The following is a 13,572-nucleotide window of genomic DNA, read 5'->3' as shown; positions in this document are numbered from 1 at the left end:
TTTTTTTTTTTTGCATGTTTGTCACACTTAAATGTTTCAGATCATCAAACAAATGTAAATATTAGACAAAGATAGCACAAGTAAACACAAAATGCATTTTTTTAAATGAAGGTTTTTATTATTAAGAGGGAAAAAAATCCAAACCTACATGACCCTGTGTGAAAAAGGGGAACTATGAATTCTGTTGTCTACCAAAAAATCCTGAAAGAGAATGTCTGGCCATCTGCTCGTGACCTCAAGATGAAGCGCACTTGGGTTCTGCAGCAGGACAATGATCTAAAACACACCAGAAAGTCCACCTCTGAATGGCTTAAGAAAAACCAAATGAAGACTTTGGAGTGGCCCAGTCAAAGTCCTGACCTGAATCCGATTGAGATGCTGTGGCATGACCTTAAAAAGGCGGTTCATGCTTGAAAACCCTCCTATGTGGCCAAATTACAACAATTGTGCAAAGACGAGTGGGCCAAAATTCCTCCACAGCACCGTAAAAGGGTCATTGCCAGTTATTGCACACGCTTGATTGCAGTTGTTGCTGCTAAGGGTGGCCCAACCAGCTATTTGGTTTAGTGGGCAATCACATTTTCACACAAGGCCATGTAGGTTTGGATTTTTTTACCCTTAATAATAAAAACCTTAATTTTAAAACTGTATTTTGTGTTTACTTGTGTTATATTTGTCTAATATTTAAATTTGTATAATGATCTGAAACATTTAAGTGTGACAAACATGCAAAAAATAAGATATCTGGAAGGGGGCAAACACTTTTCACACCACTGTGTATATACTCTATACTAATAGGGGCTTTTCATAACATTACCAAATGTAGTTACAAGACAAATCACAAAATTTCAAATGTGTCATGTAAAAATATTTTGACAAATGCATAGATCCTAATTCTCATTCTCATTCAAAATGTGGTTTTAAAAGTTTCTTTTAATTTTGCATAAAAAGCAAAAACAAAACAAGTTAAAACACAGACACACACACACACACACACACACACACACACAAACAAGTGTCCAAACCTATTATACTCGCAGCAGGGCAAAACCCTTAGAGCTTGGTTTGTGGAAGAGGGGAGCAAGAACCATCTTTGTTGGCCTGCTTCAGTTTATCGTCAATGGTTTGGATTTGGACCCGGTGAGAAGACTGGTCCCGTGTCTTCTGGACACTGTGCCACACGCCATAGCTGAAATAGATCAGGAGGCCTAAACACAAGAAAACAAAAAGGGGAAAATAGCTGAGGGCTTTTTGTTTTGTTTTTGCTGTATGTATAACATAGTAAAAAAAAAGTGCTACTGAAAAGAAATAGGAGTGTGAACACTGTGTCTTGCAGACTGCTTTTTCAGAGTGGGAAACGTAAGTATAAACAATATGATATAATTGGCTATTCATTTTATTGTTTTACCAGTTTCTTTTTATATAAAGCCTCCAAATCAACCCAGGGACTAGTCTTAAGATGTTGATTATAAAAGCAGAAATCTTTGTATTAGGAGTATAGAAAGCTACTTTGCCATCCTAAGACCAGTTACAATGCAAAAGTTGCAAAAAATGTGGCTTTCAAGAAATTCTCAAGAAGCTGAAGAAATTCATCTTACCTATTGCCATCCATACTGCATAGCGGATCCAGGTATCTCCTCCAAGCTGAACCATGAGATAGATATTGATGAAGATGCTAAGGCTGGGAAGCACTGGCAGAAGAGGAACCTGCAGGTAAGAGAGTCCGGCTTCTAGCATGACCAACAGTCAGTCATTGATAGTAACGCACAGCTACCCCTGAAAGATTTTTTAAAAAACCTAAGGACACTTACTATCAAGTATGCTTTTTCTTTCACTCTTCCCAGGTAAAATTTGTTAAGATGTTCCCAACATCAACCTGCTAATCCATGAGTGTATCTATTTTTCCAGTATGACCCTCAACCTTTGGCATATTTCATTTGTCTATTTCTTTTTGTTTGAGATCAGTCTTTTTACATTCTGATCAAAAGATTTCCAAAGGGAATATTTTGATCTCTTTCTCATGACCTTTTCATATTTTTAATGAAATTAGAATTATTGCTCTGCTATCTCAAGAAATAAAAGCGGTGTGAAATAATTCCAGTTGATCCTCCTTCTAAATCTTTGGTTAGACTAAGAAATTCATTAAACGCAACCAGGTTTTTCAGCTGCAAGTCACTTCATAGTAAGTTCCACATGCATTGCACTTAACTTAAAGCCCATTATCAAATTCTCTTTGGAGAAATAACAGGACAAATGACAGAGCAGATCTGACCCTAGATAATTAATCTCTGAATAACATTGTATAATAGATAAATAGAACCCACTGCAACCAGGTTAAGCAAATGCCAGCCTCTCACCATGAAAGCAGCTTTGGTGCTGCTCTGGGGTTGTCTCCAGATGATGATGACAGTGATGAACATACAGAGCAGAAGTATTGTGAGAATAAGAATCATCCACCACTCCTGAGCAAGAATGGACTCCATTCCTTTAGTCAGAATCACTCCCACAATCACTGACAGCACAACTGGACAAGAACACAAAAGCAAAACAAATGCTAATGCATCTGTACATCTTGTCAAGTTCAAGGTGCAAAACTTACAATCCATAATATGGCCAAAATGTTTTCATTGTTATCAGAAATTAAAAGGATGCGAACAGAAAGGTTAATCCCCTTACTACCTTTATTAATTGCCCAAACATGGTGGTTATCATGGCTCAAATGATCCTGAAATTGTCACATCCCAGTCTGAGTCACAGAACTTGCAACTTGAGTCTAAACTCCCTCATAGCAGTGACAGAGAAACTTCATGCTGAGAAAGTTAACAAACTGTTATTATCTCTTGATTCTTCTGGACTTTTTGGCAGACTTTGACACAGTAAACCATAACATTCTCCTCTCTGTTCTCCCCAGCCTTGGTGTGACTGGCTCTGCATAGAAATGGTTTTAGTTCTATCTGGAGGGAATGGTCCAATCAAGTAACATGGAGAGGATCCACATCCAATCCAAGTAGACTCTCCACCGGTGCCCCCCAGGGCTCAGTATTAGGCCCTCTTCTCTTCTCTTTGTATACTCCTTCCCTTGGTGATGTAATATCTCCTCATGGCTTCTCCTACCACTGCTATGCTGATGACACCAAATTAATTATTTCTTTGCCACCCTCTAACACGCAGGTATCCAGACATATCTCAGCATGCTTGACTGATATTGTGTCATGGATGACAGTCCAACACTTGAAGCACATCCCTGATAAAACTGAGCTTCTGTACATCCCAGAAACTCCCAGCCCTTACCATGACCTCACAGTTTCCTTTGAGAACTTCTTGGTATCACTATCTGAAGCTGCTTGTAGCTTGGGCATAATTTGGACAACCAGTTATTGTTCTCAACTCATGTATAAAATTGGACCCGGACTTGCAGATTTCTCCTTTGTAACATACAAAGGATTCGGCCCTTTCTCTCACAGGAAGCTGCCCAGGTGCTTGTACAGTTTCTTGTCATCTCAGAGCTAGAGTACTGCAACTCACTACTTGCTGGTCTTCCTCTAAGAGCCATCTGTCCTGGCTCCCAGATAGTGTAAGGAACTTCCTCTGGCTGTTCAGACAGCAGAGGCCCTTGAAGTCTTCAAACCCAGACTGAAGACACATCTATTTGTGGAATATTTAAATGACCACTGATCCTGCACCAATGTCCAGTAACTAAACCTCTGTAGGGTATTGTTTATTGTTTATTTAAACCCAACTGAAACTGTAGGGTATTGTTTATTCCACTTATCATCTGAGATAGAGCTTATATATGTTTTGCACTTCTAGGTATCAGCATTGAACCCTGTATTTCAACGGCATTCTAGTTCAATGGTATCTCGGACTCTAACCTACTGTAATAGCTTGGATACTTTCTATGAGTAAATGACAAAGCACTCTTGTAAGCTGTTCTGGATAAGAGCATTTGCCAAATGTCATAAATGTAAATGTAAATTTAATGTAACTGAGTGGGCTCAACACTGGTTAAAATCAAATCACTCTGAACAACTGAACAAATGGCAAGAATTGTACTCATATGACAAAAATATTGTTCTGGAATAACAGATTGGCAAATAAAAACATGACTTACTGACAAAAGTGGTGAGTAATGATACAACTTTAGAACTTGTAGGAGTAGGAGATGAGGGGGGTCTCAGAAGACTCCAGTCCTGCTTTTCACTGACCTCCTCTGAAATTGCTTGATATCTGCATGCACACAAAGGAGCACACAGCTGCTCGACATCCATACTGGACTTTATGATTTGGTATTTTCAATGTATTCTGCACTGAAAATGAGATACTAAATGTAACTAACTGTCTCTATATTTTTACATGTTTAAATTCAAATGAAAAGGTCACTTTTCTAAACCCAGACTAAGACCAATTTAAACTAAATATAATTTTGAATGCTGAATCACCATTTGAAATTTATTCCAAGGTGAGGCTTAGTCAATGTACAGGAAACTGGATCAAAGAAAACTGTGGTTAAAATGAAACCTTCAGAAGAGCACCTACAGTGGTGCAATTTGTAGCTGAGCAGGTTAGAGCAAGGTACTAACAACACCAAGGACATGGGTTCAATTACCGTGGAGCACATGTATTCATACTAACAGATACATGCAATTTACTCTGGTTATAAATATCTGCCAAATGGTGTGAATGCAATGTACAGTTTTATCACTTATAATATGAGAGGTGTACCTGAGGATGAGGATACAGACAGCGACCAGAGTGTAGGCAAACAGGGTACCAATGGACATCATATCCACCAGGGCCTTCAGGTCAAACACCAAGGCCATGACAGCTAGGAAACACAGCACACAGTTTTGACAAGAAGGAAATTCCCCATAATCTGTTAATCAAACCTATAGCTTTGTAGAGAAACTGTCGATTAGTGTTTTGCACTATTAATGACAGTATCTGGAGCTTCTTAGGTATGAACTTCTAAATCTGAAGTTCATATCTAAGATGCTCCACACAGTAAAATCTGACGTTCATAGTTGGATCCTTTATTTAGTCAAGACTGTCAAATAGTGAGGTCCTTTACTTTAACGGGACTCTCTTGTATTTTATCTTTGAATGAACCAAAGAACCCCACCCCCACCCAATATACTGGAAGTTGTAAAGGGCTCCAGGTGTGTTTGCAGGTGTGTTACCTGCCACTACTCCTGAAGAGATTGTAGCTATGACAGGACTCTGCCTGGAGCTCATTTTACTCAGGGGTTTGAAGAGCAGTCCATCTCGGGCCATGGCAAACAGGACACGGGGCATAGGGAACATAGACCCCAACAGACTGAAAAAAAACCTTCATAATTAATCTGATCACAAATACACATAGTACAGTGTTTCTTAGTTACACTCCTTGGGCAATCTTCAGTGCATTCCATCTTTTTTTGTTTTACCAGTGGCTTGACCATTAGCTGATGAGTGATATATTAGATCTGGGAGAACAATGAACTGTGCAATGAACTGTGTGTGTGTGTGTGTATATATATATATATATATATATATATATATATATATATATGCATGTGTGTGTGTGTGTAGTGTCATGCAAGAGGTTTAGACATTCTCCAGATAGTAAAAAGGCTTCAAAATACTATGAAAGTGCCAGTGTATCAAAGTGATAAAGTGATATCCCAGGGATCACTGTTACATTACTGGTGAGGAAACAGACACTATATCCACATACCACCAAGGTACTGCCTAGACAAAGCCATCCCTTACAATCCAGTAGCACAAAAAGAAGAGGTCTTGTGAGGGAAGCCATAAAGAGGTCAAAAATCACTTTGAAGGAATGAATGAGTTCATTGGATGAGACTGGAGTGAAGGTGCACCAATCACTAATAACAGGTGCGCTGCATACACCTAGTGTATATGGGAAGCTGTCTAGAAATCTTATCACTCAACCAACCCGAATAACCTGGAGCAAATCTGACAGGATAAATGGGCAATAATAATTTATGAATGCAAGGCACTGAATAAATATTGGAAATAATGAGTATTGAAGTATTGAGGTAATAAAAAGAGTGTTTACAGGGAAAAGAGGCTTAACAGTGCATTAGACATATTAATAACATTAAAAATAAGGGAGTATAGAGTATAGAGATTCTGTGTCCTTTCAGAATGATTTGTGTACAGGGAGGGGGCCACTGTAGAGGCCTCTGCACGCTTCTGCAAAGGATCCTGGGTAGACTTCAGCAGACCTCAATGTAAGATGTATTATCTCTCCACCAAGTTCTGGACAGTATAGAAAACACAATCTTCTTTAGGATCCGGTCAAGAGAAGTCTTCTCTAGGAATGTAGTGGTAATGGGTTCCAACTGGTGTGGGTATTGAATATCAGTTTGCATATATTGACTAACGTAGGGTTTCAGTGTAATGGTGGCAAATGCAAACACTAACATGTAAAAGAAGGTGGGGTGAATACATAATCACTTCTGACAAATATATAAAAATGTGGGTTCTTTGTTTGATTGTTAGACATTCTCTGGAGGGTGCCTCAATAATGCTTGTTAACGTTAACCTGCAATAAAGGGCAGGACCAGCTATTCTCTTCTACTAATTCTGAAGTCTGCATCTTTATATTTGAATGTTTAACTTTAAGAGTAGCTGACTGGGGATCTAGGAATGACAGTATACTAATAACCTTCAAATTATGTAAAAAAAACTGTTTAATTAAAAATAATACTGAATTGAGTCAAGTCTTCGGGTCTCTTGGGGTGTGAGTGATATTCTCACTAAAAACACTGAGCAAAACCTAAACCTGTTCCATGTCATACAGACTGAAGTCATTTGTTTTTGTGATGGGAGTATGCCATAAGCCTAAATTTGGTTAATATTTGGTGTGGACTGAAAAACACTGTTATGGCTTCATCTCATGTGGACCTGAATGCACTAACAACCACTATCACAAAATCAGCTTTACTCATCCTGATTAGTAAATGTTTAACTCTTGTTCCATTGCACATTTATCCATGCCGTTTGATATCCTGTTTTTACGACTTTCCTGTGAACATCTCACTGCCCCTTCCGTATTATCCAACACTCAGTAACACACAACACATTTGGCTTTATGGTGTGTGCTCTCATTACTAAACACATTAGACCCCATTTGGCCTTGTATTACAAGAAGATGACATTGCGTTTTATGGTGTGCCATTATGGGCACTTTACCTTGTGGAGAGGGCACACAGGGAGCCCACGGCAACAGCATATTTGGCTGGCTCCCAGCCCACATAGGTGAAAGCAACTGGCAAAGGGCTCTGCATGCTCAGCTGGTAGTAGGGCATCATAAGGGTGAGGGCAGCCGACACCCCAAAGTAAGCCAGGAAGCAGATAAGGAGTGAGGACACTATACCCAGGGGGATGGACTTCTGGGGGTCCTTAACCTCCTCGCCTTGGACAAAGAAAGACCCCATGTGAATTTCCCTGAAGTGTCATATAGATATTTCATAATAATAGTTGGGACTGACTTTGAATGTTGTCTCTGGTCTTTAGCCAATGATGATTTTAGGATGCTTTTAAGTCACCAAATGTCCATGAATAAATTTGTACATAAATACTGTTGTTGCTAAATAGGTTTAGAGGCTAGTAGTGGCGAACTTAACATTATATAGATGACATGCTGCTGACTGGTTCTTATGAGACATATTTCTACCATGGGATGAGCACTTAAGATGCATATTTATGTCTTGTATGAAATAAACCAGAAGCCAAAAAGGAAAAATGTCAGAAGAGCTGACAAACCTGTGGTGGCAATACAGTCAAATCCCACAAATGCATAGAAGCAAGTCGCTGCTCCAGCCAACGTTCCCTCAAATCCAAATGGGAAGAATCCTCCATTTCCATAATTTACATTAGTAAGGTTTGTGGATGAGTCATTTCTATTACGGAACAAGAGTACAAGAAATGTCTACGTTAAAGGAATATCTGAGGTGGTAGGTCTTATTTTAAGTATACTTGAGCACTATTTTAGGGGAGATATAGCCCACCTTAAATGTTCTTTAGTCCCCAAAATAAACATGCATTATTAGTTTAAATCGTCAATAGTTCTCATTCATTGTATCTTACTCAGCTGTGCCATCGCGTTTCCAACTCACAAGGATCTAGGGATGCTAGGACTTGGGAGAGGTGCTACTACCACACAACAGCCCAGAAACCTCACACACAATTTGAGTGTGTAAGATTTAAATTTGGGTAATCTGTGATAACACTGATGCCTCACTTTGCACTGCTTTGCTAACATCCTAATCAGTTTGTGTCACGTTATGAGACAAAATGTCTCTGTGTCATAGAATGATCCTGAAGACTGTATAATGTCAACATGAGATTAAAGAAAAAATGTAATTTAAATGTCTGTTACAATTATCCGAAATAAAACGGACAGAGGAACGCTGTTGATTGGTGAACAAATGCTAATGAAATGTTACATAAAGCAAATTTTGCCTTAAGCAATGCAGCATTTAGGGCAGGTGCTAATGGATAGTTCTTTTTCATTTTGGCAATTCTCCTGGGGGGCTTAACCCCCCCTACTCACGTGTTTCTATTGACACCCCTGTTTGAGGTAAAACAGACACTTACACAGATAGCGAAGCATTGATGATGTCCTCCTTAGTTAGTTGCCAGTTTCCAAGATCACCCTTAATGAATCCAGCAACAATGACAAACAGCAACACAACTATATTTACAGCAGTGAAGAGCTTATTGAGTATTGCTGATTCCTTCACTCCAAAAGCAAGGATACCTGAGAAAGACAGAAATAACAGATTCCATCTTACTTTAAGTGAAATCCAATATGTTTATATTTAAGTTACACATGTACATTTAACAACCATAAAGATATTAATAATAACACTATCACATACTACAGCCTAGACAAAGAAAAACCCCTGTGCGCGAATATACCCTGTATATTGTATATAGGGTACTTATCATCTGCTATTTGATACAACTTGCCTGCCAAGAGCATAATAAGAGTGGCTGCAAAGAAGTCTGGGTAAGCAGCGAGTCCAGGCAAATCCATGCATACATGCTCGCTCAGATAATTAGCAATGACATTCCCGATCAGGTCATCAAAGGTGCCACTCCAGGCCCTGGCAACACTGGAAGTACCTGTGAGAGACAGATTATGGCACAATGTAACATAATTCAAACCAATTGCCCACAGAAATCAGTTGCACAGAGATACTGGCTATTGGCGCATGTTGATGCTATAGCATTGAGGTTTATGTGTGTTATGCAATTATTCAGTCCTGCAGCCTTATGAAACCACCAGCTGAGTCTGAGCTTTGGCCACTGACTCATTTAACTAAGCAAGAAATCGACTGATAGTACAGCTAATGTAAATACTCACTGACTTAACTTATTGGGCAATAAAATCACAAAAGACCTGATGTAAATGATGATGTTACATTATTGTCAGTGATGTATACCATATATTGTTGGTCTTCTGAACACAGGATAAGCTTAGTCCTGAGATGTGCTGCCTGTTTTCAATACACTTTCACTACTGGAGAACAGACCTGAAATAAACAGTGTTGGTGCAATACCATTGGCCATATGTGTATATTTATTTAGCTAGAATTTTGTCTAATTTTGAAATAAAATTCTGAAATATTTTGAAATTCTAATTTTGAAATAAAAAGCATTTTTAATGGGAGACCCAAAGTGTTGTTCTGACACTACACTTAATCAAGCCTGAAGAGTTAGCTATTGCCATCGCTAAACTATTGTTTACCTATGACGTAGGACAGTAGAAGGTTCCATCCAGTGACGAATGCCCACACCTCTCCCACAGTGACGTAGCTGTAGAGGTACGCCGACCCTGTCTTGGGAACACGGGCACCAAACTCGGCGTAGCACAGCCCCGCGAAGACAGAAGCCACGGCCGCGATGAAGAAGGAGACGATGATGCTAGGACCAGCCACGGTTCGGGCCACCTCACCGGACAGGACGTAGACGCCAGCCCCTAGTGTACTGCCCACCCCCAGGGCCACCAGGTCCAGAGTAGTCAAACACCGTTTGAAGTTGGACTCCTCGCCATCTGGTTCCAGGGGCTTCCGGCGAGACAGGCCCTTTATGAAGGTTAGCACCTTGGCACAGGGCATCCTGGGGTGGCCAGACAGACCCAGATGAGAATGAAAAATGGATGGAGAGTTTTCCTTTGTTTTTCCCTTTCTTTCTATCTTATTTGTATCTTTCTTTCCTACTTTTTAATCTTTGTTTTAAAATTATGATGATTTAAACAGATTAATCAAATCAAGCCGGAAGGATCATTCATTTGCTAAAATTGCTAAATATTTCAATTTTAACTAACAGGTATTCACATTTTAATGACTGACATCTAATTTATAGTTCTTGTGCCACTCAATCATTGGAGATTAAGGTTAAGATATTTTACAGGACTCTAAGTCAAAGACTGGCATATTGATTTGATTTCAAATTTCTTTTATACATTGTGTACTATTATTGAACCTAATAGCTGTTTAAATGTATCTTTATTACAAAATAGCTTTGTATAAATATTTGTGCACATATATGCACTATAGCTATAAATAACTCCCTTATAATATTGGAGGACTTTGTCATGTAGTTCTACTGCTCATTCAAACCAAATGCTTAAAACCAGTTGAAATGTCTCTATCTGCATGTTTGACAAAATGATAATCAGAGATGAGCTAGGTACTAGTTACATTTACTCAGCTACCTGTACTTCTAACATTTTAATGGGTTTGTACTTTTCTGAATGTAATCACCATACTTTTAGTTATACCCAACTATGTATCCAATCTCCAACAGTGAAGAATTATATCACTGGCGTAAATCTAACTTGTATTACTTTAATAATTTAATGAAGTAACTTACATTTAGAAATCATGTATTGTAAATGTGTGATTGTATGATGATTCTGTTCACATTAATTGCACCTTGTATTCAAATATCATTTACATAAAGCATCTAATACACTTTTGTCAAATAAGAAGCCCAAAACCAAATCAACACACAGCAGAGTTCCCTGCGTTGAATTAATACTTACAGTAATGAACTTTAGTATGGAACTAATGCCAAAAGCATTCATTTAAATCCAGCTGGACACAAACTTAAGTTCTAAGAGTTCATTGAAATCCATGGATTTTAATCTGATTTTTGCTTGAACTATTATTTCACTGAAGTAACATCTAAGTGTGGTTTTTGACTAACTGAACCACAAATTCCAATGAAATCATGACATTCTGCGGTACAAAGGCATGTCTTGCTATGGCTGGCGTCTTACCTGAATGCTGAGAGTGCAAGGTGTGGTGTTGAAGTGCGTCCGTTTATGTGCTGTGCCTCATGTCTCTCGACCACAGTCCATATTACAAGGCCCCTCCTGGCTCCGCTCACGTGTTTGAAACGTCCACATGTCACTTTTGACAGATTCTGTTACATTTAGGAGAGCAGTGCCATTTTTGAGAACGAAGGAGACGTGCGTTTTCAGGCAGGCATTCTGGACATTTTTTCACTGATTCAGCTGGATTGTGTTTCATTGAGAGAGTCCACATGATGGTCTGATCATGTGAGAAAGACAGGGTCTCACAAACCTTCAGTGACCTCAACCAGATCATCACGTCTATCAGATCTGAATGTCAGGAAGGATAGAGGCCAAACACATGACTGCGAGATCCCACTTCAGTGTGTGGGATCACACCAGCAAGTTCACAGAGAGAAATGGAAAAGGTAAAGTGGACACACAAGACCTTTGCAGAGTAAGGCTGTAGAAGACCTGTGAGATATCAATTATTATATCCGGTTTATGGATACGTGGAATAACATGATTTAGGTAAATGTCACATTATACATAGTTATATAAATGTTACATCGTAATTTTTTTTTACACTTTTTTTTACACTCAAATAATGTAAGAATAGGTGAGTTTAGCTGAAGACTGAGCTGTTGATTGATTGATAAGGAGCTGATTATCAGGTCTGATAGGAAATCAGTAACAGTCATAGATAACAGGAAACATAATTCCATGAGATATATGATCCTATGCTGACTCCATATTTTTTATCACAAATGCCAACGTTCGGCTCCATATCTGGAACTTTACATATATAAATGGCAAGAAAACGTAGTACTAACATCACAATATACAAGTACTACCAACTGGGGATGCTTCCCACATTCAAAGCTACAACTTTCTAAATCAGCTTTCATTAAAAGTTTTATTTAAAACATTGTGTGCCAGATTCCTAAACCTAGACTAAAGAGTATTTCCAGTTTAATCCACCATCGGCAGTAACATTTAGTCCAAGAACAGGGTTAATCCATATCCAACACACTGGCTCATCAAGGTATAAACCAGAAGTCCTACTTAGCAGTCCTGTCTGCTGTGACTAAGAAATGAAAGCTTACAGATGAGTGACTCCCATTAATCATTAGTGATTAATCTGTTTTTGGTTGCAATAAGGAAGAAGAATCGACCTTGTCATTGAAATGCACTGAGCTGTGTATGAACGGGGTTCCAATTATTTGCTGAATGAGACAAACCTAAAACTCATTAAATGAACACTGCAGACCAAAGGTCAAACTACTCATTGCATAAATGATAGTTCTTTTAATAATTGTTCATAACCTCTTTCCACACAAGGGCAATGCACTCTGGAGAGGTTTCACTTTTTTGTGTAAATTATACCTAAGAAACTCTTTTCATGTAAGGGGCATGAACTTTTCATTTAGTTTTTTCTCTAAAAACATTCCTTGAGAACCATCGTCTAAATGCGGCTAAATCTGTAGTTTGTTAATTTATTGTATTTATTTGTTATTAAGCGTTTCTAGAGCTATAACAATATTCAAACATAAAAATATGATCTAATCCCATAATAGACTTTGACATTATTTTGGTACAAAATATTATTAACATATAATTAGAATTTAAAAAAAAAGATGTTTTAAAAGTTTAGAGGCACTGTGTTTACTTTCATGGACATGAAAAGGTAACACTGTGGCCTTTAACATTATCTCATAATCTTCTTTCTTCATGTCCCCTTCTTAACCATTATCAGGCTGATCTTCATCACCATCCTCTGATTCGGCCCTAGCACCCCTGATATCGCAGCTGGACGATAAAGACAGAAAGACGGCCCCGCAGACGTCCACTGTGGCAAATTTCCAAATGAACTGAAACAGCAAAACAGCTGGACATGATCATTAAACACGATCACTCTCTGTACAGTAGGGGTTCAACACAAAACTCAAAGGTTTGATCATACCTACTTCTTCTTTATGTTTTCCAGTTTTTATAATAATATATAAAATAACACATAAGGTATTTTGCACCTACCAGAAAGATTATTCAGAATACATACCGTTTGTCTAGATGACATCTTTACACGCCTTTGGCATTCATTCAGTCTGCTTCATTAGGGAACACCTTGGGCATTTCTCCAACAGTCTGGAAGAAGTTCCCACATACACTGAGAACTTACTGCCTGAGGGGCTAAAGTTCTAAATGAAAACTTCTTGTATATAAAATTTGGAAATTCACCAATACTGCAGCTGTAAGCAGCT

General features: G+C 38.5%; 1 protein-coding gene across 1 annotated transcript; it reads right to left on the bottom strand.

Annotated features, from left to right (window-relative positions):
- Positions 1 to 942: 942 nt before the first annotated feature.
- Positions 943 to 11,332, bottom strand: zgc:175280 (cationic amino acid transporter 2 family protein). Its single transcript, XM_027025915.2, has 12 exons — positions 11,297 to 11,332; positions 9,761 to 10,131; positions 8,980 to 9,135; positions 8,605 to 8,767; positions 7,771 to 7,907; positions 7,198 to 7,420; positions 5,178 to 5,314; positions 4,723 to 4,825; positions 4,112 to 4,227; positions 2,358 to 2,524; positions 1,599 to 1,707; positions 943 to 1,208 (listed from the first exon to the last, which is right to left on the bottom strand). The coding sequence occupies exons 2-12, from the start codon at positions 10,128 to 10,130 to the stop codon at positions 1,054 to 1,056; spliced, it is 1,836 nt and encodes a 611-aa protein (XP_026881716.2). The 5' UTR covers position 10,131; positions 11,297 to 11,332; the 3' UTR covers positions 943 to 1,053.
- Between the last annotated feature and the right edge of the window lie 2,240 nt (positions 11,333 to 13,572).

Source organism: Electrophorus electricus, chromosome 6 (assembly GCF_013358815.1).
Source record: "Electrophorus electricus isolate fEleEle1 chromosome 6, fEleEle1.pri, whole genome shotgun sequence".
NCBI lineage: Eukaryota > Metazoa > Chordata > Actinopteri > Gymnotiformes > Gymnotidae > Electrophorus > Electrophorus electricus.
Note: the sequence above shows the minus strand (reverse complement) of the source record. Positions and strands in the feature narration are given on the sequence as shown.

Coding starts and splice junctions, on each gene's coding strand:
- zgc:175280 (XM_027025915.2), bottom strand. CDS start 10,130: ATGCCCTGTGCCAAGGTGCTAACCTTCATAAAGGGCCTGTCTCGCCGG. Junction 2,525..4,111: donor ATTACTCACCACTTTTGTCA/GTAAGTCATGTT, acceptor GTTCTTGTCCAG/TTGTGCTGTCAGTGATTGTG. Junction 1,708..2,357: donor GCACCAAAGCTGCTTTCATG/GTGAGAGGCTGG, acceptor TCTTACCTGCAG/GTTCCTCTTCTGCCAGTGCT.